This window comes from Lineus longissimus, chromosome 11 (assembly GCF_910592395.1).
Source record: "Lineus longissimus chromosome 11, tnLinLong1.2, whole genome shotgun sequence".
NCBI classification, from domain to species: domain Eukaryota; kingdom Metazoa; phylum Nemertea; class Pilidiophora; order Heteronemertea; family Lineidae; genus Lineus; species Lineus longissimus.
The window spans coordinates 16,905,778-16,929,961 of record NC_088318.1 but is presented as its reverse complement, the minus strand read 5'-3'; the positions used below and the strand labels follow the sequence as shown (position 1 = coordinate 16,929,961).

The 24,184-nt window shown below is 42.5% G+C and overlaps 4 protein-coding genes across 4 annotated transcripts; 1 reads left to right on the top strand and 3 right to left on the bottom strand.

Moving 5' to 3' along the window:
- Nucleotides 1-435: 435 nt before the first annotated feature.
- On the bottom strand, nucleotides 436-4,289 carry LOC135495339 (E3 ubiquitin-protein ligase RNF166-like). The gene is made up of 6 exons (XM_064783826.1): nucleotides 4,153-4,289; nucleotides 3,519-3,675; nucleotides 3,169-3,275; nucleotides 2,775-2,889; nucleotides 2,359-2,466; nucleotides 436-1,989 (listed from the first exon to the last, which is right to left on the bottom strand). Exons 1-6 carry the CDS (start codon nucleotides 4,281-4,283, stop codon nucleotides 1,924-1,926), a joined length of 684 nt encoding a protein of 227 aa, XP_064639896.1. The 5' UTR covers nucleotides 4,284-4,289; the 3' UTR covers nucleotides 436-1,923.
- A 2,081-nt stretch (nucleotides 4,290-6,370) lies between these two features.
- On the bottom strand, nucleotides 6,371-10,635 carry LOC135495588 (transcription factor E4F1-like). Its single transcript, XM_064784387.1, has 5 exons — nucleotides 10,555-10,635; nucleotides 8,447-9,923; nucleotides 8,053-8,247; nucleotides 7,592-7,775; nucleotides 6,371-7,384 (listed from the first exon to the last, which is right to left on the bottom strand). Exons 2-5 carry the CDS (start codon nucleotides 9,898-9,900, stop codon nucleotides 6,566-6,568), a joined length of 2,652 nt encoding a protein of 883 aa, XP_064640457.1. The 5' UTR covers nucleotides 9,901-9,923; nucleotides 10,555-10,635; the 3' UTR covers nucleotides 6,371-6,565.
- An 844-nt stretch (nucleotides 10,636-11,479) lies between these two features.
- Nucleotides 11,480-14,134, top strand: LOC135496249 (medium-chain acyl-CoA ligase ACSF2, mitochondrial-like). Its single transcript, XM_064785476.1, has one exon. It carries the CDS (start codon nucleotides 12,030-12,032, stop codon nucleotides 13,764-13,766), a length of 1,737 nt encoding a protein of 578 aa, XP_064641546.1. The 5' UTR covers nucleotides 11,480-12,029; the 3' UTR covers nucleotides 13,767-14,134.
- LOC135496250 (nephronectin-like) lies at nucleotides 14,131-15,879 on the bottom strand. Its single transcript, XM_064785477.1, has 5 exons — nucleotides 15,735-15,879; nucleotides 15,543-15,567; nucleotides 15,221-15,313; nucleotides 14,795-15,039; nucleotides 14,131-14,323 (listed from the first exon to the last, which is right to left on the bottom strand). Exons 1-5 carry the CDS (start codon nucleotides 15,804-15,806, stop codon nucleotides 14,237-14,239), a joined length of 522 nt encoding a protein of 173 aa, XP_064641547.1. The 5' UTR covers nucleotides 15,807-15,879; the 3' UTR covers nucleotides 14,131-14,236.
- Between the last annotated feature and the right edge of the window lie 8,305 nt (nucleotides 15,880-24,184).

Sequence of the window (24,184 nt, the reverse complement as noted above, 5' to 3'; positions counted from 1 at the left end):
TATAGACAACTTGGCAGAGCAGCCAAGACTGATTTGGCCTGGCTGTGACTGTCTCTCATCTCTTTCACCATGTGGACAACTTGGCAGAGCAGCCGAGACTGATTTGGCCTGGCTGTGATTGTCTCATCTCTCTCGCCATATTAACAACTAGGCAGTGTGGCGAAGATTGATGCGGCCTGGCTGTGACTGTCTCATCACTCTCATCATGTTGTCAACACGGTGGAGCAGCCAGGACTGATTCGGCCTGTCTATCATCCTGAGATCAGGTTTTTGCTATGTCATCAAGAGGCAGAGTATATTTAAAACCACTGATTACGTCAGGATGGAGAATATATCCTCAGAACTTACAAGAGTCAATCCTAAAAGTGTCAGAAAAAAGAAAACTTAACGAATATATCCAATGATAAAAGATTTATTTACACTTAAATTAACGTAAAGTCTTCAGCATATAAAACTTCATGAACAACTACAAGCAAACATTTCTAGCACTTGTACAATGATGAATTGGATGGAACATAGAATTTACATGTACCAGTAGTGAAATATATGGCATAGTGTCAAAGTTTAAAGTTTAAGTTTAAAGTTTAGGGTTTATAGTCTGATATCAACTACGATATAGGTTGTCATCTGACTTTACACTGTCAGTACAATTGGCACCAGCAAGGGCTTCAATATAATGTTTTAAGTGAAGAAGTGTAGTCTTTGAAACGTTTTGTTCGTCTGGCAATAAACCAGTTGTATAGACAACCAAGGACCTACAGCGAGGATTAATTTCTATTCTAATAGGGCTCATAGAGAACACTTGTCATCAAAGTAAAACCAAGCGGTCCTTGGTTTCTCAACTGAGGACTGGTTGGTTTTAATCTGATTACAAGTGTAGGTTGTGACATGGAGGATCGCTGTGATCAAACAAGGCTTCACATATTTTCCATAACAATTATTGTCAATATCATGTGATCAAGACCTTTTAGAATGTTTATTTGAATGGTAGGAGGAGAATCAAAACACTCATCATTATTCTAATATGCTATAAAGGGAGACACATATTTACATGTACATGACTGATCTAATTCACAAAATATGTAAAATGAATAATAGACACCAAAGAGAAAATAAAGAGACATTATACAGTTAGATTCTGCCATTTAATGAGTTGGCCAGGAACAGATGTAAGAAGTAGACAGTGCCAGAAAATGAACATTTTAACATTTGATCAGGAATCATATCTCGAAGATAAACTCCCCCCCCCCCCCCCCCACCGTTGGTACCATGAGTATGAAATTCCCTCTCTTTCAACATTCAATCACACAGAAAATTACTCAAAAAATAAAAACAAGCATTTATTGTCTCAAGTCCTACAAATAGATATCTGTAATAACAAAAATTAGCACCAAGGGGAGAAACAAATGATGTTCTACAAAGGTTCCAAAATGAACTATCACTTCAATTATAACTTTTCCAAAGGATTTCCTTGCCACACACACTTCAAATGCACATCATTGTTGCTACCTACATGTCATTTTTCCTAAAAGTGCCCAATATACAGAGCATCTGAAAAACAAACTCTTCGATCAATTTTTTTTACAAAAATCTCAAAATATATTGCAAACACAACACATACATCAAACAGTGAAATTTACAAAAGGTGAGAGACAAAGACACTAACAAGAAAGTAACTCCTGTGAAGATAACAAGAGGACACAAATACCCCCACCCCCTCTTCCGTAAAATGTGATACATTGCAACTCTTTTGGGAAAATTCCTTCGTTGACGTTGGCTACAGACAGTTGCCTTCAGACCATGAAGAATTAAATGTCATTCTTACAGTTTTTCGTTTATGAACATATGGTTAGAGTTCATACACTTTTTATAGTACATTCTCCTCATTGTCTAAACTGCAGCATCTTCTGGTCCAACATACATTCAAGTGTGATCCATCGATGCTTTGAGTGCAGCTTGCAACATTGCATCATCATCTTTATCAAAGTCCTGCAAAACAAGGCAAAGGCTGTTAAGGGAAGCACATTGGCATAATGGAATAGCGTCTGACTTGTGAGCAGAAGCTTCGAAGCGTAGTTAGTGCCAGTCGGTACTTTCAACTGGCCTAAAATGGGCATGTTACATGGCATGTACGCTCCTTGGTTTCTACCGAAAGGTTTCTGGATTAGACAGGGGAATGAATGTAAATAACTTTGAGACTGTACAGTTGTACAAAGTGCTATAAAGAACTTGCATTACATTTCTCTTTTCTCATATAAGTGTTTTGTTGTGTTCCACTCCAGTAACTGGCCAAGTGCCTTTCCCAAGCTCACCAGAATTGTGCGCCATAAGTTGTAAAAACAATGATAAATGGCTCACCACGTATGTGTCGTATTCAAATTTATGCCTCAGGTTCAGATGACTGATAAAATTTGAACTTTTCATGTCCTGTATACCCCACGGCATGGAACTACAAATAGGGCACACCTGCAAGGTAAGAAATAAGACTAGTTTAATTTTTAAAGTGAAAATTCATGGAATTGAAATCAAATGAAGATGCTGTTTCATGTCAATTTCATAATGAATAAACTGAAACAAGGCTGCATTATGCTGTGCTGTCACCTTTACTGGGCCTGAAGAACTGGATAGTCTGTTGAAACTGTAAATGAAAGAACTTTTTCCATGAAGTACTATTTGAATTGACAGTGACGTTCTCAGGTCATCCCAATTTCTATTCTTGGCTTACTGAAACTTTCATCTCATTTGTTAGGTGAAACATTCGCTTCAAAACTTACAACTTTAGCATGGCTGTCCTTGTGAAGTTCATTACAGTGTGTGAGCAGATCATTGCTAGTGAGGTTTGCGACTCCGCAGTATGGACACTGGAATGTCGAACGATTTGGCACATCACTGAAAAGGAAATAATGAAAATTTGATGCGGTTTTATAGCTCAGGCCCGTACAGGTGACATAGTGAGTGCTGTTGTCCCATGCTGGAGAAAGTGCCATATGAAAGGAGTCAGTGCTGGTTAAACTTCCATGTGATACTGTTTTACTTCTATAAACGCTCGCGCAAATTTAATGGCTCAGAGTAGTTTGACAGACAGAATAGAACACACCATGTGTGTGTTTATCAACTGGACATAAAGTTCTACTGCTCTTGAATCATCACAATGAATAAAGAACCTACACTGGAAGTGGCTGTCCTGTGGGAGAGGCAGGTTGAAATGGCTCTGGTCTATTCCCAGTGACGGCTGAACATGTAGGAAGATGTGAACGCAGCTTCGACACAGTCACCTGCAGTGGGAAAATCAGATTTAATCAGACATAGTTTAACTGCAGTACTGATCTGTATGATGATCATAGATAGCAGCTTAAAGCTGAACTATTCTCATCGTCAAAGTTGCATCAACTCTGTCTGAATCTGATGAACATGAAGCTTTGCTAAACTATCTGATATACAGAGATTGATTTGAAACCCTCAGATGACATAATGATTGATGATTTCTGGCATTAAACTACCATTTTCTTCTCTCTCACCTTCGTTTTACATTGCTTGCATACTGTCTTGTGAGAAGAGATTCTCTTCTCAACGTCAGAAGCTTTTGCCTGCTTCTTGGGGTCAAATACCAAGCGACACAACGGACACTGTGGTTCAGCAAGATGAGAGTAGGGATCTAAACAACTGCTACAAAATCTGAAATAAGAAGAGGTCAGTGGTCACAAGCAGTGCCCTGTCGTCCATGAGTCAGATTACCACTTTCAGAGTCTACATCGAGCACTGTACTTACATAGACCCTTTTACACCAGGCAGTGGATGTCATTACGGGCCCAAACAAACCTAAATACAGGCACGACGAAAAAAAGATCATGTGGTGTGAGACCATACAGTATTTTGTTTGCAGCTTGTTGGTTGTGGCCTTCGGCTTCAGTCAATCAGTGGCTTCCCCCTCCATTAGATTGTTAGTGTTAGTGTTTGTGTGTGGATGTGAGACCATACACAGCATGTAGGCAGACAGTGACATTACATCGTAGGCCTACATACATTAGGCTATACAATACAATGATAATTTTCATAATGCATGATTCGATGAATGCAGATGCACGAAACAGATATGAAACATTGTCATTGATGCCAACATTACGATATATTTCGACCTGTATTTCTACTAACATGTGCCCACAGGATATCAACACGGGATTGTGGTATATTTCAAGGCATATTGAACACGTCACTCCTTCTAAATCATCTAAAATCGGCTTGTTTTGGAACCCAAAATGTGAGGAAAATCCACCGTATGCCATTTTGACAAAGATGATTATTTTTAGACAGGAATCCCCAAAATGACGTCATCAATTAATTCATTCTCCAAGCTTCGTCAATGGTGTGCAATGTCTCACTCGTGCACTCGACCTACTGACTATGTGAGAAATTCAACGGGTGTATGTAATTTTCGACATTACGGACCGAAGACGAATTGGCACTAAAATCCAACATGGTGGCCGCGAACGAAACATTTTCTCTTTTTCTCTAAAAACCTTCCACAAGAGCCCTTTGCAAGGTAATAAATCTTCTGTAAAGGGCTTGAAATTGTAAATCGTTTATTGATTCATAGATATAATCAATACTTTCATTGTTTTATACAATTTCGGTGGAAATATTCTGCAAAGTACTGTATAACTCTTGAACTGGCTCCACGGGCTCTGATGACGTCACGAGCGTGCGACGTTTGCGTCGAAATAGAGTTTTCGTGTCGTATAGGGTCACTGCCTTTCTGTTGATGCTGTATATTTCATTAATCTAAACCTTACTAAATATGTCTTTCTAATTCAGGTGTCCATTGTTGAGCAGACAAGTTTGCTGAAAATGACAACACGATTCCTACTGCAAGCCATCCCCAGCATACTGAGGGTTACTACCGGTCATGCTAGACTTCTTTCAGCCTCTGTGAGCAAGAATCTATCTCAAGGAGTTCTTACAAACCAATCTTCAGCAAGAACACTGAGCTCTTTTGGTGGGATGCTAAGCAGGACTTGTAAGAATGACCTTCTGTGCAAAAGTGATATTGGGAGTTCCGAATATTGTGGAGGACTTGTTGAGCAGCATGGCCATGGACAACTGACAAAATCAGTTCAAATACGAGGATATAAATCAAAAGTTGTGCTCAAGAAACGCTGCAAGGGTTGTTACTTTGAGAAACGTGAGGGCATTCTATTTGTAGAATGTAACCTGAAACCAAGACATAAACAAAGACAGATATTTCTTGAGCCCAAACAACCAATCTATAATAGTGACAGGCGCCGGAAAATGATCCCAAATATGACATATACTTATTGATCTCATGTAAACTTATCCTGTTCTGAAATTCTGGAGTCTTTGATTCTTTGATATGTACCATAATTGCAACACAGTTTTTTCACGCAGAAGTTTTCAAGCAGAACCAGTGTTTATGTAGAGCTTGGTGGTGATTATGGTAAAAGTTAAAAGGTTGTCTTGGCTCATAATGACATCACTCGATCGATCTTAGATATTATGTTATCTTCTGGGGTTTTGAAATAAAGATGTATAACATCAAAAGAATATGTCATTGTTGTAGGAAATCTTCTTGAAATAAGGCCTACAGGTGCTGAACTGTTATGACATGGCATTCTTGCCCAGTTCCCCCCCTACCACCCTGACAAATGGCCTTGTGTAGAGCACTGTAATACCACTGGAAGTCCAGTATGGATATCTTGAGCCTGGGCCATATGGACTGGGACATGCTTAATCGGGCTGGGAGATCATAAAGAGTAGTTTGTGACAACTTCACTTCTCTCAATCACATCTAATCGTGAGGTTGAGCCAAGGATGGGATGCGACATGCTCAATTCGGCAGCCAGATTATGTCAAAGACCAGTTGTGACTACTTTACTTATCTTACCACATCAAATCTTGAGATCGGGCCAAGGATTGATTGGGGAATGTTTAGCTGGGCTGCGAGATTATGTCAAAGACTGGTTGTGACAAATTAGCCCATGTCCTAGAATTTGGTTGGTTGTGACCTAACAATTTCCTCAATATGACAGTGAGATTATATTGCCCACAAATTGCTGTAGCAAGTCACTGAAGTCATCAGGCCAAGGGAACTGGTTGGGTCCCCTGTCTCCATCTGGCCCCAAGATATCAGGTTGGGGACAGATTGTGATGGTCCATGCCCATAAGGGTCTCATCTTGTTGCTTCCAACATGCCACCAAGATTTTCATCCAAGGATGTCTCAGTCGCTAAAACAGGAATAACTCTATGCCCTCCTCTCAAGGTGGACAACACTCCCTGGTCTCCTCAATCACGCAGTTTGAAAAGGATGAAGTCACAATCAAAGGGAAATATATTTAACAAGAGTGATCTTAATTTATTACAGCAAATATCAAATGACTGATCTTACAATGAATTTATCTGACAGGGCATTTTCAGGGAAATAAGGGGATTACATGCACAACGTGGAGTCTTACACAATCTTTCAAAAGTCAGGCTTCTGCCTTGAAAATACATGACATAACATTTTATCTTGGCATATAATGCATGAATATAAATTGAGCCGTATAGGTCTTATTGTGACGTCTCAACATTTCTACCTATTGACGATACTGGTACAGTCTGTAAAACATGTCCACCGCTGTCAATAGGTGCAAGTTGGAGTAACGTCTCTGCACGCTGTCCATCAGCGGCCATAACCTGAAGAAACTGTGTCCCGTCTGCCCCCTGTATGATATTTGCACTGTCAGAACAAATCTGAACTAGTTGCGTTTCCATGACATTTTCTGCATCGTCATCTTTCATTGGGAGTTCTGCTGTCTCCGCAGCCAGGGAGACAATCTCCTGGTTGCCTCGAAGCGCTACCATCGTTGCTGCATGATTGAGTAAATCCTCCGCCTCGGTTTGTGAACCCATTGCAACGATACCAGAATCCCCTTTCGTTTCTTGATCAATCAACAGAACTGGGCCTTCATTTTCAGACACTTCATTTTGAGTCGCAGCAAATTCTAAACGCTCTCCACTGACCTGCGCTTGGTTTAGACTCGACTGTATACTGTTTGTATTATAAGCCACTGAAATGGCATCCTGGACATTCGAGTCCGCCTGGGTCACAGGTTGTTGAAGAAGCAAAACAGGGTGATCCCCAGTGGACCCTTGTGCCGTCGGAATGTGAAATGTTATTGTGTGACCAGAACTTCCTTCAGTGGAATTATCTGTGACCGTAGCTTGCATTCCGTCCACTGATATTGGTTCACCTGACTTGTCCTTCTGGGACTGCTGAATGGCACTGAGAGCGGAATAGATCAGTTGTGCAGCGGAGAGATCATTGGCGATGAAGCTCTGGACTCCTCCGTCCATGTCTGGAGCTTTGACAGTCACTTGCTGGGAAGTCTGCAAAATATGAAATACATGTATATCAGAGTACCAACAAAACACTGATTGTGAAATGCCTGCAAATCCCTCCTCACAATCACAGATCCCTCCCCTACACTTGACTTGACATAGTGAAAGTGGTAACATTTCAAAATTTTGGAGAAGGCTGAATAATAATACATAACCAGTCACACTCTAACCCCGTCTTATAACTGTTATTCATACCTGTTGTTCATTTTGCTGTACTGTGAATGTCTGCACACGAGTCTGCTGACCAGCGGAGGTTGATGCCACAGGGGTAATCGCAACTCGACCAGGCCTTTGCTGGTGGGAGCGTATGGCTGTGATGTCAACCAAACCATTCTTGTGGTCCTCCAGGTGATGCTCCAAGGATGCCTTGTTCACAGATCTGCAGACGAAATACAGTTCGATAGGTTAGAATCTTGGACAAGGGACTACCCGAACAACAAAAGCTAAAGGAATAGTCACAATCTGATGCATATGGTTCCTAACGTCTGTTGCACTGTCTTTGGATGTGAATTGAAAAAGACAATTCAACGACGCCTGGTCATTGGTTTCAATGTGTCAATTTTGGCCAAAATAAAAGAAAGACGCAAGACTCTCTGAAGTGAGATGCCATAGACATACTCTATACATGTAGCTACAATACTGACACATTTACTTACATGTAAGTGCACTGATTACAAGCAAACACACCCTCTGATCCTGGGTGTTTGTTCTTCATGTGTGTTTTGAGTGAGATGGCCTGGATACACGCATAGGCACAGTAACAACATTGGTACGGTTTCTGCCCGGTGTGGCGCATGTGGTGACGTCGTAACGAGTTGTGGTCCCCGGTCGTGTAGGAACACTGATCACACCTGAAATGAAATAAAAACACGAGATTTCATAATTTCAAATTTTAAATTGGGCAGGAAGGCCAAAGATTTTTGTAACTGGTAACAGTCACAGACTCAGGTATTGACCAAGATCACCCCATTTAGCATTCATGACTTTCCTTACAGAAAATCCAATTTGATTCGGAAAATCCATTAAACTCTGGGGGTAATAGCTACTCACTTGAATGGTTTCTCTCCAGTATGTGTCCTAAGATGGAGTTGAAGCATTGCCTTCCTTGCCGCAGTGTGGCCACAGAACTGACAAATGAATGGCTTAATCTTGCTGTGGACTGCCTCGATATGCTTATTCAAACATTTCACATTGACGAAAGATCGTTTACAGATCCCGCATATCTTACTGGTATACCATTTATCAATGGACGGGTCAGCGCTTTTTCCAAGATGAACAATTTGGTGTGTACGTAACTGGTTTATCTGTTTGAATGATTTCGGACATTGATTGCAGGCGTACGGCCGTTTCTCGCTGTGCACCTCCTTGTGCAGATTCAACTTGTAAACTTTGTCAGTTTTGAAGTCGCAATCTTCAACTTCACACGTGTATAAGTCTGTGTCAATTTTATGCATTTTCCACAAGTGAACACGCATTGTGCGCCACTGTAAGAAATGCGTGTGGCACTCGACACAGACAAATCCCCCCAGTTCTTGATCTGTATTGTTGTGACAAGCCTCATGAATTCTTAGACTAGAAAACAACTGAAACCGAGCCAAGCAGTTAGAGTGTTTACACTTTAAATCGAAGGGTTTGTTCATTTCGCGAGTTTTTCTCCTGATTTTTACACGTTTGCTCAAGCAGTAATCATCTTTTAAAGCTTTAGGTACACGGATGCGTCTTTTTCCAATGTTTTCTGTTTCGACGTGTTCAGTTTCCTCCTCACCTGATTTTATCAAAACAGGGTTGACCATCACCATAGGACTAGGATCCTTGATTTTGCGTTTGCGACCAAGACGCTTCTTTGGCATGACTTGCGTTGAAGCATCGGTGTGAGTTGCCACTTCTTTTGTGGTTGATTCAGATTCGACATCCGCAGGTAACATGACGTTATGTTCTTCAACCATATGCTGCTTACAATCGTCAATGGAAGTAAATGCTACCCCACACTGACCACACAAAAACAATTCTTTTGTTTGTACACTTGCATCAGCATCTTCAAGGGAGCCGGTAGCTTGAGCCACTTCACTGGAACTCTGGTTGGTGATAGCTCCTTCAGTAACCATACACTGAGTAGCCTCCTGGACAATTTCAGCATATTGGGCTGCAATATCTGGAGTATCTTTAGACATGTCATGAATCTCAGTATTGGATTCGGCACTTTGTAGGCCCTGGAGGACTTGACTCTCAAGGCCTAACCCATCATCTTTTGAAGCACTGCCTTGCAGAGGTTCAAGTTGAGCGCTGTCTGGCTCTGTGCCAGTTGATAATGCAGCAGCAACAGAGTTTATCTCAACATTGAGGGATCCTAGTCCTGCTGGCAAAGCATCTCCTTGCTCGAGATGAACATGTTTGACATGGCTTGCCATTCCCTGCGCAAACTGACACGTGAAGGTACAGAACTTGCATTTGTAGGATGTGATGACGTCCATGAAGTTTTGAAGGTCAATTGACTCTGCCGCCATGTTGATTCCTTTCTCATTCAGTTCTGGAAGGAGGAGATGAAAACAGTGGTAATGTTTCTGAAGTCATGTAAAGAGAAGTTCCTTAATCCTTGGGCTACAGTACTAGGGCTTTTCAGAGCTATAGACCTGACGAAGAACGGAGAGGCGTAAAGAGGCATTGTGGTTGTGTGTATCATCACCAACAGTTCTTATACAGATAACGAGATAGGAAATACGTGAACATGTAGTAATATAATGACAATGTCATATCATGAGCCATGAGGGCATCAATCAAAGGCGATAATGGATAATACGCATGTTGGCAAATTAATGGAGAAAGTACATATCATATGCCATATCTGATCTGATGTTCCACAGCCACAGGTAACAATAACATGTTTCAGTCCAAACACAAGTTTCCCTATCAGGCAGTGGAAGACCCGACTGCCCAGTGCACACAGTTGGTTCAGTTATGACAATGCCACGCCCACTTTTCAAGCCACGTGCATTTGTTTTGAAAACATATGATAATAGGACCGCCATTACTCTCGTCACAAATGATGTTCGGCCTCACAAATTTCTTATCAATAGCAGTGTTGAGGGATAATGTATCAATTTTGATAGTCTCTACTTAATCTATAGTATATATTCATACATCAAAAAAAGTAAAATCACCTATTTAACAATGAAAAATAGTCTAAATTAGGAATATTTTATACGAGTCAAAGAACCAAGAATTTACAAAGAAGGTCAAGGTCATTTTTATTTTCTGGGCATGCGCTGAGTGGAATTTAAGGCCAATCTTGACACTAGAGGCGCTGATTTCGAGGCGCGTCATATAAAATACGGATTGTGTGGCGGGAAATTTGAAATTGTGCAGAAAATCATTACAAGCCGACTCGCGGCAGGCTCTGGTTATGATGGAGCATAACTTGTGCAGGCAGTGGTCAGAATATATGCACTACACCAGTTCGGCGACATGAAACAAAAAATTGTACGTTCAAAACTTCATGTATATATATATTGATTGGAATCAAATTCAAAGTGCGCACCCCTTCGGACCGGGTGGTTCCCGTCTCCAAATGATGTAAAGGGCTGTATATTCTAGGTAAGAAGAGTCTAAGTGGGCCGCCCACCTTCCTTATTGGAATATGTTGCTGAAGTGACATGCGGGATGGCTCCAATGAATAGGTCTGGTAACGTTTCTGAGCGCAACTATTTCTCAGTTCTTCCATCATTTTGTTTGATGAACGCTAGAAAACAGAATGACTCGTTTCTCTGTCTGTGTAGACGTCCGGCTCTCCATCACTCACGTTCAGGTGAGTCACTGAGATATGGCAACAGCAGTAAGCATCTTTCAGCACCTTGAAACTGCACAGTGATTCATGTATTCACCTCCAAATCACTTTTAGTAGCCTATATCACCCAATAATTTGAATGACAATCGATAATATTCTAAATTTACATCGCGACATTTCATCGACAAAGCGATTTAGGAAGTGCCGTATAGGTTCTTTTTCCTTAACCTTATTGATTATCAGGTTGTCGGTCACCTAATCGTTGATCCGGCCTTGTTAATATATCAATACGACAATCAAGATGTACAGACCGGGGGAGCTGGCTGTACGTACCCATAAGTCTTTGCGGTAGTCTCGCGCGTACCGGATATAACCTATCAAGCTTTTCTCCTTCAGAGAAATACTGCGTTGCGCTCAACTGCCAATTATGCATTAGTCTGGTGGACACGAGGTTGGCCTTAAACTTGCTTGAAATCGAAAATTTGGACAACACACGTGTACTACAGCGCAAACGGCAGCATTCTGACATATAGAAACATGTGGTCTGATTCTATTTTTACTTGTCATTTAGTGATCACGCGTCCAACCTCGTATGCAGGGTAATGTGGCTTTCTCATTGGTCGAACGTTAATTTTGTTCACAGCCTTATAAGGCACTTGAGCGCAACGCAGTATTTCTCTGAAGGAGAAAAGCTTGATGGGTTATATCCGGTACGCGCGAGACTACCGCAAAGACTTATGGGTACGTACAGCCAGCTCCCCCGGTCTGTACATCTTGATTGTAGTATACTCATGCTTATAAATCACATTTGATCACCCGTTCGAAGATCTACAGCTACGGACTTGAATTAGTATGCCTTCTTCAAAGCTGACTCGAAGTTATTACAGGTCCCCATCGTGGGGCGTTGATCCCATGCAATACACGCCTGCTGAACTGCTCGACATCCGTGGAGCAGCCAACCCCGACAAAGAGGCAATAGTGGTCCTGGATGTCGACAAGCCAAGACAAGCAATCACATTCGGTGAACTGAAGACCAAGACAGAGCAACTGGCCGCAGGGTTGATACGCGAAGGTCTGCAGACTGGAGACAGGGTGGCACTTCTCTGCCCCACCTCACTCGAGTATTCAATCTGTGAGTATGCAATGGCCAGGACCGGTGCCATCTTGATTCGATTCCACGTCAGTGTTAAATCCAGTGATTCAGTGAAGTTTGTACTGAATCACACCAGGTGTCGCTGGTTGATTGCACTTCCTGGTGACAAGGATGAGAATTACCGCCTTCTGGCGGAGATGATACCTGGTTTAGCGAAACAAGGACCATTAATCAAACTGACGGCAGATTTGCCCAATTTGGAAACAATCTTCTTGATTTCCTCCGATGCCGATTCCTACCCTGGCACAGTACCATGGACTACACTATTCACAGGAATCCAAGATGGCGATCTGGACACGATGCGGAAGCACCAGGCAACCATTGACAGTGACATGATCCATGGCTGCTATTGTACTTCCGGGAGTACGGGAAATCCGAAGTTTGTGGCTATTTCGGGTCACTGGATGACCAATAGTTTCCGTGCATTCTTCAAGAGGTTGGGCGTAAACGAATCCGACAGAATGATGTCTGATCGACCGATGTTTTATGTCGGTGGTAGTACCATTCCAATGCTGAGCATCGGGTGTACATTCGTTTCTGTCAAGACTGCAACCACAGGCCCCGAAGCTCAGAAAGGCCTCAACTTCTATTTCAAGTGTTTAGAGGTCGAGGGCATTACTGTTCCCTACACGCTACCGTACATGTTGCCGGAGCTTCTTGGACGTATCCGAGATGGCATGGACGTCAGTAAGATAAAGGTTGGCATGACCAGCGGACAGGTGATTCGGGGGGACATGTTGCGAAGCTTTTATGAGTTGGATTTTCCAATAGTGAACGAGTACGGGGGCACAGAGGCAGAGGGAATCTGCTCGACTCTTCTCAGTGATCCCATTGATATTAAAGTTGCGAAGACAGGCATCGGTCTTGACAATGAGATAAAGATCATTGATGAGAACGGTGTGATTGTCCCGGTTGGAACCGAAGGGGAGGTGTGCGTCAGGAGCCCGTTCATGTTCGTTGAGTATTTAGGAGATGAGGAGAGGACAAGCCAAGCTAAGGACTCTATGGGCTGGTATCACACTGACGACAACGGAGTCATGGACGAAAATGGCTACCTGACAATTCATGGCAGGAAGTCGGAAGTCATCACCAAAGCGACGGTGAAGATTTACCCTTCGGCGATTGAGAAGGTCATTCGCGAGCATACCAAAATCCGCCAAGTGGTTGCATCAGGGATTCCTCATCCTGTCATCAAGGAGGAGATATGCCTGTGCATTGTGGCGGAGTCGGGTGCGGATCTAACTGCGGAGGATGTGCGTGTTTACTGTAAGGAGAAGTTCCAGGGGGATGAGACGGGTTCGGGTTCGATGCCTGACTATGTCCTGCTGTTCGACAAATTTCCGGCTGGTGCGACTGCGTGGAAGACAGAGAGGAGAAAGATACGGGCCGAGGCTGTCCAGCGGATTGAGGCGGACAGGGAGGGATGTCGTATATAGAGGGATTCCTTTCGGTATTGCCGTCATTGACGGTAACTGAAATGTCTCGCCAAGTAAAATTTGATTCAGTTGAAGCTCAATTTATCATGGTCGTCAACCCAGACTCTCTTCTGTTGCACATCATCATTGTAATGTGGACAAGCGTGTCTCAAGAAAGTACTGCAATACGTACAGAAAGAAAGTTCCAATGGCTTATACCTTGGGGTCAATAGTCTCGAGCAGTCCAGTCCAATGTACAAATTAATGCATTGGTCAAGACGTATAGGCATTGAAATACATGTACATGTAATTGTGATTTTGTCTGTCTGGTTTCAGAGGTCTTGAAGAAACATCTTGGAAGTAAATAGGAAATTTAAGAAATGTCTCGATTCAATCTTTTGTTTATTTTTTATGGTGAAGAAAGTGCCAGTAGTGACAAATCCACTTCGGCAACTTTAATGTTCTACCTGTCATACGTGTACCTTGGCATCTTACTCGCAGGCGTTTGGTGACAAAGTGACGTCAGCAATGTTGATGTCACCAAACGAGCCTGGACTGAACATGAGCTTCAGGCGGACCTGGAAGAGAGGAGAGTACTTAATTCATATTGATATGTCAAGTAGAGTTTATTTGAACACCCATTCATTGTTGACTCCATAAACACAATAACGAAAATTCCTGTTTCATGTTCCCTCAATATCAGTGTCAGGCGTAGCTAGTCGAGGGGGTGGGTGCCACTTATGGCTTCTTTTCGAAGTATACATGCTCAAAGCGCTTTGACCTCCCGACATCTTGGAAAAGAGTGTACGCATGACTCGTCGCGAGCATTCCTTCGTAAGGCAAGAGCATGATAAAAGATCATACGACAACTGGGGAGACCAGAGTGATAATTCATCACGTTTTGACCATCAGTTTCCTCAATCACACTTTTAACCAGAAGTCACCAATCTACTCCACTGGTAAAGTCTTCAACCGGCCTAGCCCATCACACTATAGCTAAATGTTAGCTCATTTCGTCAACATTGGCGGACTAGTCAGTCTCCACTCACCAATTTATCCTGTCCAGAGAGAGACAGCTGAACCTTTTCCCAATCATTGTCCTCTCCTTGAAGATCTTCGAGCTTCTCCGAGGGCTGTTGCTCTAGTATGATGTGCTTGGTGTTGCTGCCGGTCAAGGAGTAGGAGATTGTGAGACAGTACGACTGATCTGCCGCCAACTTGCCCAAGGTAACGCGGGTGTAGACCTCGCGATCTACCGGAGAGTCCTCGGGTGCAGAGAAGGCGAGGTATTTTCCTGAAATATTAGAATTACTTCGACAATTAGTCGAAAGAACTGGATGTGCGGTTTTACGATCTCTTACCAAAAATATGAAAGGCGAGCTTACAATGTCTAAACATATTTGGTTTTACTCTTGTCGAGGAGACTGATTGAACGATCTTTGACTGGTATAAGACATGAAGTAGACAAAACGTACCTCCATCCGTGTTCTCTTTAATGCTGAGACGCTGCTTAGAGCCAACTACATGAAGCCAGTCGCACACTCCATTTTGAAAGTCGCAATTCACTTCTATAGTCATGATCGTGACCGGGAAAAGAAGAAGGAAGAGGTAACCATGCTGTAAATGGCATTGTTCAGTGCATGAACAAGACGTCTGGTCTCAGATCGTCTGGAAAAGAAGTCTACAATATCATTTTGACCATACCCATTTTTTCGGTCTAATCCCACTGTTTAAATCTTATAACAAGAAAGCGGCGAATTTAGGAAATTCGCACTTCTAAATTACAATGCCACATACCTTGGTCGAGTCCTCCTGACCCTTCCTGAATAAAAAAGAAAGAAATTCTCGTAAGACATTATCGCGTTAAATTTTATCCGGCGAGGATGCGTTGCTAAATCAGTTTACGAGACAGCTTGAAAAACGCAAGCCCTTCGCCCAGGTCACAGGTAAGCTTAAAACACATGAATATTAATAACAAAATCAACTTACTTGGACATCACGGATAACCTGTGTCCTGGCCAAGCCAAAGACCACCACAAGAAGGCACAGTGTCACACGCATGATCTCGAAGTAAAGCTCAAAGCCGTTTTGGCCACCGGCAACTTTTCAATGGTTTTTATAGATATGAGAGGAACTGGTTCATCAACTGATATAAAGAAATCAAGCTAATGACCCTGAGATCATGCAGTATGTTTTGCTTGACTATGAAGTTTAGACCATGACAAAATAGAGAAACTGAAGATTTGTAGTTTGACTTGAGGAATCTGATTTTCTAGTGCGTCAGTTGGTCTTATCTTGAATGATTTGTTAGAGAAGCGGACATGACCGGTAAACAGACCGTACATCACAAGTTATCTTCCAAGACTGAGCCCTGGAGGACGACCTGGCCGCGCATAGAGAGAAGACACTAACTGAAGGCCACACAGCCCGAAATGTGACATCAACCGACCTAAAAATTTGATGGTGTCGTCGAACGCTATAACAATAAGAAGCCGGAGGGTCATCCTGAGATTCAGGTACATTGTATTTGATACTCATACGTCATGTACAAAATATGGAGAGGTGGAGTACAGTGTATATTGAACACCACTGGTAGCAGAGTGAGGAGAAGAAGGTCAAAATTGCGGGCAGATGCCCGGTCTAATCCATCCTCCTTGCGCATGACCGGAGTTATTTTTAATGATCGAATATTATGTCTCCTTTGGAGAACGCGATCCAGTCATTTCGATAGGTCCTCTAGTCGTAGATGAGGTACCGCATTCGTCGCATTATTGGCTGGTCAGTGACCTGGAAGAGACTAGTTATGACCCACTGACTGAATAAAGATCCAGGCTACTCTTTGTCGCATCACGTCCGTTAGTTTTATCTGCCCGAGTAATCATTACCGAAGATAGCGCTGTCTTCCGCAGCTGCTGCATTTTTAAACCTATAAATTTACCTAAGTATGTTATGATGTATTTATCAAAAAGCACACCAATTATGGACAGAGTTTGAGGTGTAGTGGAACGTTTCAAAATCCACTCAATGAGACGTACGTACCACGGCTCACATTTTAGGGGACAACTTGAGTGTGGGATATATTTAGGTGACCAGGAGGATAATGTGCCTATTCGCCCCCATGCACCTCTGTAGCAACAAACTCAGTAGATGCTGATTACTAATGATATTACTTGTCTCCGCGACCACCCCGGTAACGCGCGCAACCATTCAATCTCGGTCCCATCAGTGAAAACAACCCGCCAGCGAATGCTAACATACGTCTATTTTTCTTCTGTTTCATTAGTTCACATTTTTTTCAATAAATTTTCGACGTTTTCCCATATTTGTTTCAGCTCTTTAGATAGTAGAATAACGCATTATACGTTTTTTATCACTAACTCCTTGCGCGAAAACCCTTTTCCGCCACGTTAATGCACGCTGAGTTTGGGCTTTACGTAACCCCACTATTACGACGCAAAGGTATTTCCATTGCCGTCGCAGTAGCTGGGTAAACGAGCTGTGTCAAGTCTAGAGCGTGGCGGCTACACACCACTAATAGACTTTAAGCCATTTTCCTTTAGACATCAACTGCCATAACTTTTCCCAATATCTCACTCCAACCTAATATTTGCAGGGTGGAACGACCTCACTCAGGGTATAAATCCACTGAATTCATGACAAGTCATGACCCCTATGATGAAGGTTAAGGGTGTGTGAAGTTTTGGTAGTCGTTCACGCGTGTCCGCCGCGTTTCAGAGCTTATATAGTGGGCTAATTTGATCCCCAAATCCACGCCGGTGAACATGTCAGACTCAAAATTCATCCGAATGTGCGGCTGAAACCGCTTAAATTCATTCATAATATCAGAGGAACTACACTCTGATTTCACAGATAGCAGACCTACTGGACACTGTGACCACGCATAGATTTCTTTAAGTACCGCTTTCCGCAATGTGATGCTGCGATTAACGCTTATTGGTCAATCAGTGATGCGGGGCTGATGCCGTCGTGTAGATTTTCTGGTCCGCAATGTGTGTCGCCATGCATCGCCATTCATGCATTCCTACATGTACGTGTATTTCTAGCATTTTATGCGCACTAGTTTATAACCGGTAACACTTCACAGAGTATGTTTTCCGGTAGCTAAATAGGAGGAACTGCTGATACCTATGGAATACTCAGTCCCCCTTTTTGTAGTTGAAAGGGATGGCTGCTACATATATATACTTACAGAAAGTTTTATTCAGGATTAATGTCGTAGTTTCGATAATACCTTTGGCAAGAATAAACTAAAAATGGCTCGCGCCTCTTGGCGGTAAAAAGGCAAAGTGCAGCCATAAATTATGAAATTTTGACAATAATTTATGACACTGATTTGTATCAGTATCTTTAACAGATAATACAACAGCGCTGCCTCATCTTGTCTCATGTTGTCTTTCTCTTCCGCAAGATATGTCATCAAGGTCGACAGTGGCATGAGGAGGATTACGTACAGGGTAGACACTAGAAGTAATGAAATCAAAAGTTTTGCCTCGCTTCGAGATTTCGTCCTTGTTTTTCCAAGGTCGTCGTGTTTGGATAGATTCACAGCTATTAGAATTAAGATATTTGCAGTGAATATGAGGATGCAGGGAACGTAATTATATAAAGCTATTTCAAGTTGCCATATAATGAGAGCGATTTTTGGATCTGTGTAGTAGCATAGTGCTGGTGTTCCTGGAGTGACGTCAACGACGATGAGACGATGAATAGTTAATAATATGAATATGATTGATATCGTTATAATTAATCGCAGTCGCTTTGTTTTTGTGATTGTATTGCGTTTCAGTGGAAACCACACGACGTATGCACGCTCCAGACTAAATGACACAATAATCCAAGCCGAGATGCACATGAAGTACTGCACAGTAGCTGCGTGGAGTTTGCAAGTCAAGCTGTTGTAGATCATGAAGTTGAAGCTGATGGTGCCGCCAGTGATGTGTTTTAGACCATATGCGACCCAATCGGAGAACCCGAGAACTAGTATCACTGCAGTGTCCGAAATAGCCAAGGAACAGAGATACTGTACAAATGCATCGGCTCTCTTTCTCACTCGAAGGAAAATGATGAATGATAACGTGTTCCCGAAAATACCGACCGAGATGATAACGATCATGATGTAACTCTCAGTGAAGTCGACAATTCTTTGTATGAGTGGAATCTGAATGGTTGCTCCTTCATGGGTCACCATGGAATCCTCAGTTGAAGACATATTTATGACTTGTCTTTAAGAACAAGTGGACTATCCAATATTGGTCATATAAGATGTGGCGCTAAAGAGATGCTCACCGGATGATCACCGGATGGTCACAAACGTCTTTCGTTTTAACCAAGTGATTTTGACACAATATTGGTCGTATAATGAAATCACCTCGGCAGCTTACACGTACACGAGTATACTGATGAAAACAGAAATGCCCACGGGGAACAATCGCTGTAGCCGTGGAGATTATTTCTAAAATATCTTACCTACTTAGAGTTCAGTCGCATTTACATCACTTTAAATAGAAAATGTCAAACATAGTTTATAAATATATTGTATTTGATTCTTTTTTGATATGCTTAAGGATACGCGCAGATAATGTTAAACTAATGCATTTCTCGTTAATTGTACCACGCTAAATGTGCGCGTAAACTATGCTCTGCGCTGTGGAATCATCCGTTAGACTGTACCAACCACTACCATCAATGAAACAGAAAAAATGAGTTTGTATCAAATCTTTTGAAGTCAGCAGCTCGACATTTCTCAGGGACGTCTTGATCCTCTAGTTCTGGGCCCGGTTGGTCAAAACAAGTTTTGTCACTAACGCTGGCGTTAACATTACGGTTAAGGCTAAAAGGTCTACGCCATCCATTCAAAATTTGAAATTTTTAATTGAATTTGAGGCCAGAGCACTTGTGATGAATGCTGCCAGTGAGTAAACCCATCAGCCCAGGATACAAACCGATATAATAAATGATAAATCGAAAAACTAGAGGGATGTGTTCAGTGGTGTTGACAAGGTTGAGCTACGAACAGTTTGGCCAAAATGGCACAAACATGTTTTTGTGAAACCCTTGGAGATACAGGCAATTGAAGGCAGTGATCTCAGGACGCTTTCGATAGTGTATCGGACAATGGCTGCAGGAAAAAGGCATCGCTTTCGATTGTGCAGGGGGGGGGGGGGGCTTTATTCTAGGGCAGAGATCAAGTTGTGGTAATAGATGGATGGGGCGGATCAAAGTGGAATTAATTCTCAATCTGTGGTTGATTCTAAATCTACAGAGTCAGGCCATCACAGAAATATGCTTTTTGACAATATATTCAAGAAAATGTGGTCTCACTGGTCAGTTTAGAACACGTATTTTGATAGGGCTATATTAATGCGCTAGTGTCAATTTGACGGATAGGCTGTACAGAAGTCATTTTTTCTCAGGCATTTGGTATTGGAATGTTGTAAAATTTTATTATGATATTGGTAAATGGTTCTTCTAAACACATATGAAATTTGGTGTGGATTGCCTGGCCCTAGGGGTACTTTTTTACCAAAACCTATGACTAGCAATGTACACGTAATGTACACAGTGTGTTATACAGGGCTCTGGCCTTCAGTAGAAAATTCATATGTTGAGGTTACAAAAATCTCCATGGCTCGGCGTCGGCCTTACTCGAGAGGGTATATTTGATCCGTCAGCCTATATTTCACGAAGAATGCAGCTGGAGTCGAACTAATGTACCTGGCCATAATTGACGGAAAAGAATGACTGCCTCCTGGCGGTAGAACGGTAAAGTACAGCCATAGATAATGAAATTCTGGCAGTAGTATATTACACTGACCTGTTGGAGTAAATTTACAAAATAATACAGCGTTGATGTTTGTTGTGGAGCCAGATTATCGCCCTCTATCGTCAGATAAGTGAACAAAGTTGAGAGAGGCATGAGGAGGGTTACGTACAATGAAGAAACTAGAAGTAATGAAATCAACAGCTTCGTTTCGTTCCGCGATTTATTTGTTGTCTTCCCAAGTGTGTCATTTTTGGATAAGAACACGGCAAGCAGGATGAAGATATTAGCAATGAATATTAGCAAACTGGGAAGATAAATGTGTAAAGCTATTTCGAGTTGCCAGAGAATGACTCCAATGTTTTGATTCTTGTAGTAACAGAGTGTTGGCGTTCCGGAGATAATGTCAATAAGGAATATACGATGAAGGGTTAGTAACATAAACGTTACAAATAATGCTAGAATTAACCGCAGTCTCTTTGCTGGTGTGAGTGTGGAGCGCTTCAGTGGAAACCACACGACGTATGCACGCTCCAGGCTAAATGACACAATAATCCAAGCCGAAATGCACATGAAGTACTGTACACATGCTGCGAAAATCTTGCAAGTCACGCTGCTGTGGGTCATAAAGTTGAAACTGGTAGCGCCACCTGTGATGTGTCGCAATCCATATGCGATCCAATCGGTGACCCCAGGAATTAGTATCACTGCAGTGTCCGACACGGCCAAGGAACAGAGATATTGCACGAAAGCATCGGCTCTCTTTCTCACTCGGATGAAAATGATAAACGATAACGTGTTTCCAAAAATGCCGACGGCGAGTATGATTAGCATGATGTAGCTTTGCGTGAAGTTGGTTATTTGTTTTATGAGTGGGATTCCGAAGGCAGGCCCTCCCATGGCTACCGTATAACCTTCCGTAGCAGACATGTTCTCTGGCGCTGTCTTGATATTTATACGAAAAACCAACACCTGCAGACCATATATGCAGCCACAAGGATTGAGAATGCGATTCCAAATTGTTTTCTGGAAATTTATCGAGGGTCTAGAACTGTCATGACTCTTTGGTCATCACCTCATTTGCCAGGTCGACCTAGAAAAATGCCTTGCCTTCTCCGAGTGATCTTGACTTCCAGGTTCTGGCATCTTATCGATATAACCCGTTAAAGGAAGTATGAGACCACGAGAACTTCTTGTAGTCGCCGAGAGATGGTCATTATGATTAAGAGATCTTAGTGTTTGGTGATGTTCCCAATCTGTGAAAATGGGGCACTTCGCGATTAGCTCCTTTGGAATGCGTGGTCGTTATGCTTTAGAAGTACAATCTCATGTACAAGAGGAAATACGGAGAAATGTATATTAGCCGAGCGAACGTCGATACACATTATAAAGAAGGCAACAGACCACACCTAGCTGGTGTGTTCAACTTGTATATAGTAATAAGATGGCGGTTGTGAACTAGATGTTGTGGTGGCATCATTCCTACTCAGCTCTTAGCTCAGTCAGTAGAGTGGTTTACTGTCGTTTCGCTACATTGCCAGTTCGCTACCAGTCGTTTCGCTACATGTGGCGGTCGTTTCGCTACATGGTAGGTCGTTTCGCTACATGGGTGGAGTCGTTTCGCTACATGATGGGTACGGTCGTTTCGCTACATGGAGGACGTTTCGCTACATGGGTGGAGTCGTTTCGCTACATGGATGTAGGTAATTTCGCTACATCGTAGGTCGTTTCGCTACATGGGTGGAGTCATTATTTTTTCAAGTTTGTGCTAAACTCCGGGCTAAATATTTGTTGTGAATTTAGGGAAAAAATGCTCGAGTATACTACAATCAAGATGTACAGACCGGGGGAGCTGGCGGTACGTACCCATAAGTCTTTGCGGTAGTCTCGCGCGTACCGGATATAACCCATCAAGCTTTTCTCCTTCAGAGAAATACTGCGTTGCGCTCAAGTGCCTTATAAGGCTCGGCGGAAAGCCCCCCACATGGCACTTTCAAAGTCAATAACGATGTTATCGACGCGAACCTCTCCGACAATCTCCTTCAACCTTTGCAAGATTGCTTTATAATTGCGCTTCTTTCGGCCGGACATCAATGCAAACGCGAGGGGCAACTGTTTTTTAGCTGACATTAATGTCCGAGATCGCCGGCATTTCATCTTCGCAACAGATGAACAAATCCACCTCCTGAGTAAAGCAAAGACCTGGTACGCTGATGCCACGTTTAAACTTTGCCGGTCGCTTTCCGCCGAGTATTTCCAGGCATCAACATCACAGGATGTCTGTTCCACTGGACCCAAGCAATTTGGCGGAAAGTCCAAGAACTCGGCTTGCAAACGGCGCAATTATAAAGCAATCTTGCAAAGGTTGAAGGAGATTGTCGGAGAGGTTCGCGTCGATAACATCGTTATTGACTTTGAAAGTGCCATGTGGGGGGCTTTCCGCCGAGCCTTATAAGGCACTTGAGCGCAACGCAGTATTTCTCTGAAGGAGAAAAGCTTGATGGGTTATATCCGGTACGCGCGAGACTACCGCAAAGACTTATGGGTACGTACCGCCAGCTCCCCCGGTCTGTACATCTTGATTGTAGTATACTCGAGCATTTTTTCCCTAAATTCACAACAAATATTTAGCCCGGAGTTTAGCACAAACTTGAAAAAATAATGACTCCACCCATGTAGCGAAACGACCTACGATGTAGCGAAATTACCTACATCCATGTAGCGAAACGACTCCACCCATGTAGCGAAACGTCCTCCATGTAGCGAAACGACCGTACCCATCATGTAGCGAAACGACTCCACCCATGTAGCGAAACGACCTACCATGTAGCGAAACGACCGCCACATGTAGCGAAACGACTGGTAGCGAACTGGCAATGTAGCGAAACAGCCTGATACCGTTTACATCTACAATGCGTATTTACACCTACATACACGTGATTGGAAAAATATCAAATTCGGTTTTAAATATCAAGTTCTTCAACGAACGAATTCCTATTCTTTTGAATAATGATGTTGTGAATTTTAAATTTTTAGCATTGAATGTGCTAGGGATCCACATATCCACGCCCTTTAATTCCTGGAAGAAGCGTATCTCCCTCGATCAATCGACAGTTTCTCTCGACCCCCGAAAGAAATGCCGTACGTTGTGGATGTTGGTAAGCTGCTATTTCTGAAGTTTCCTCGCTTGATACACACTGAGGATAAAAATAATACGCATTTAATATACAGCTACAGACTATATTATAACATCACACAAAGTCATGACAGTGGTCATTTTGCTATTTTAAGACATGCTCAAAATACATATCGCGAATATATTTGTACTTGGTGAAGCCCAAAGTTCCGTCAATATATATTGCTGCTGTCAGTATTTTCCGTCAAGGTTGAGACTCAAAACTTTTCTGACAGTTTCTTGCACTGGCAAAAAACATTTTCGGCCAACTTTATGGACAAAACAAACGTTACATCGGCAATCCAAAGATATGCGGTTCGAATACCAATGAAGGCAACTTGACAGTCTGTACTTATTAGATTCTCATTATGAATTTCTCAGATGCGACACGGGCAGCGAAATTTTTTTCTGCAGGATACTTCTGCCACAGTGTACATCTGACAGCCAATCACAATTGGCGCGATCTTTGACGTCACACTGTTT

Excerpts from the sequence above, each read along its gene's own strand:
- LOC135496250 (XM_064785477.1), bottom strand. The coding sequence starts at position 15,806 with ATGCGTGTGACACTGTGCCTTCTTGTGGTGGTCTTTGGCTTGGCCAGG. Across the intron at positions 15,568-15,734 it reads AGGTTATCCGTGATGTCCAA|GAAGGGTCAGGAGGACTCGA; the intron begins GTAAGTTGATTT and ends TTTTTTATTCAG. Across the intron at positions 15,040-15,220 it reads TAAAGAGAACACGGATGGAG|GAAAATACCTCGCCTTCTCT; the intron begins GTACGTTTTGTC and ends CTAATATTTCAG.
- LOC135495339 (XM_064783826.1), bottom strand. The coding sequence starts at position 4,283 with ATGGCATACGGTGGATTTTCCTCACATTTTGGGTTCCAAAACAAGCCG. Across the intron at positions 3,676-4,152 it reads TTGATATCCTGTGGGCACAT|ATTTTGTAGCAGTTGTTTAG; the intron begins GTTAGTAGAAAT and ends TTCTTATTTCAG. Across the intron at positions 1,990-2,358 it reads TTGAATACGACACATACGTG|GACTTTGATAAAGATGATGA; the intron begins GTGAGCCATTTA and ends CTTGTTTTGCAG.
- LOC135496249 (XM_064785476.1), top strand. The coding sequence starts at position 12,030 with ATGCCTTCTTCAAAGCTGACTCGAAGTTATTACAGGTCCCCATCGTGG.
- LOC135495588 (XM_064784387.1), bottom strand. The coding sequence starts at position 9,900 with ATGGCGGCAGAGTCAATTGACCTTCAAAACTTCATGGACGTCATCACA. Across the intron at positions 8,248-8,446 it reads ACTGGAGAGAAACCATTCAA|GTGTGATCAGTGTTCCTACA; the intron begins GTGAGTAGCTAT and ends ATTTCATTTCAG. Across the intron at positions 7,385-7,591 it reads TACAGCAAAATGAACAACAG|ACTTCCCAGCAAGTGACTGT; the intron begins GTATGAATAACA and ends CATATTTTGCAG.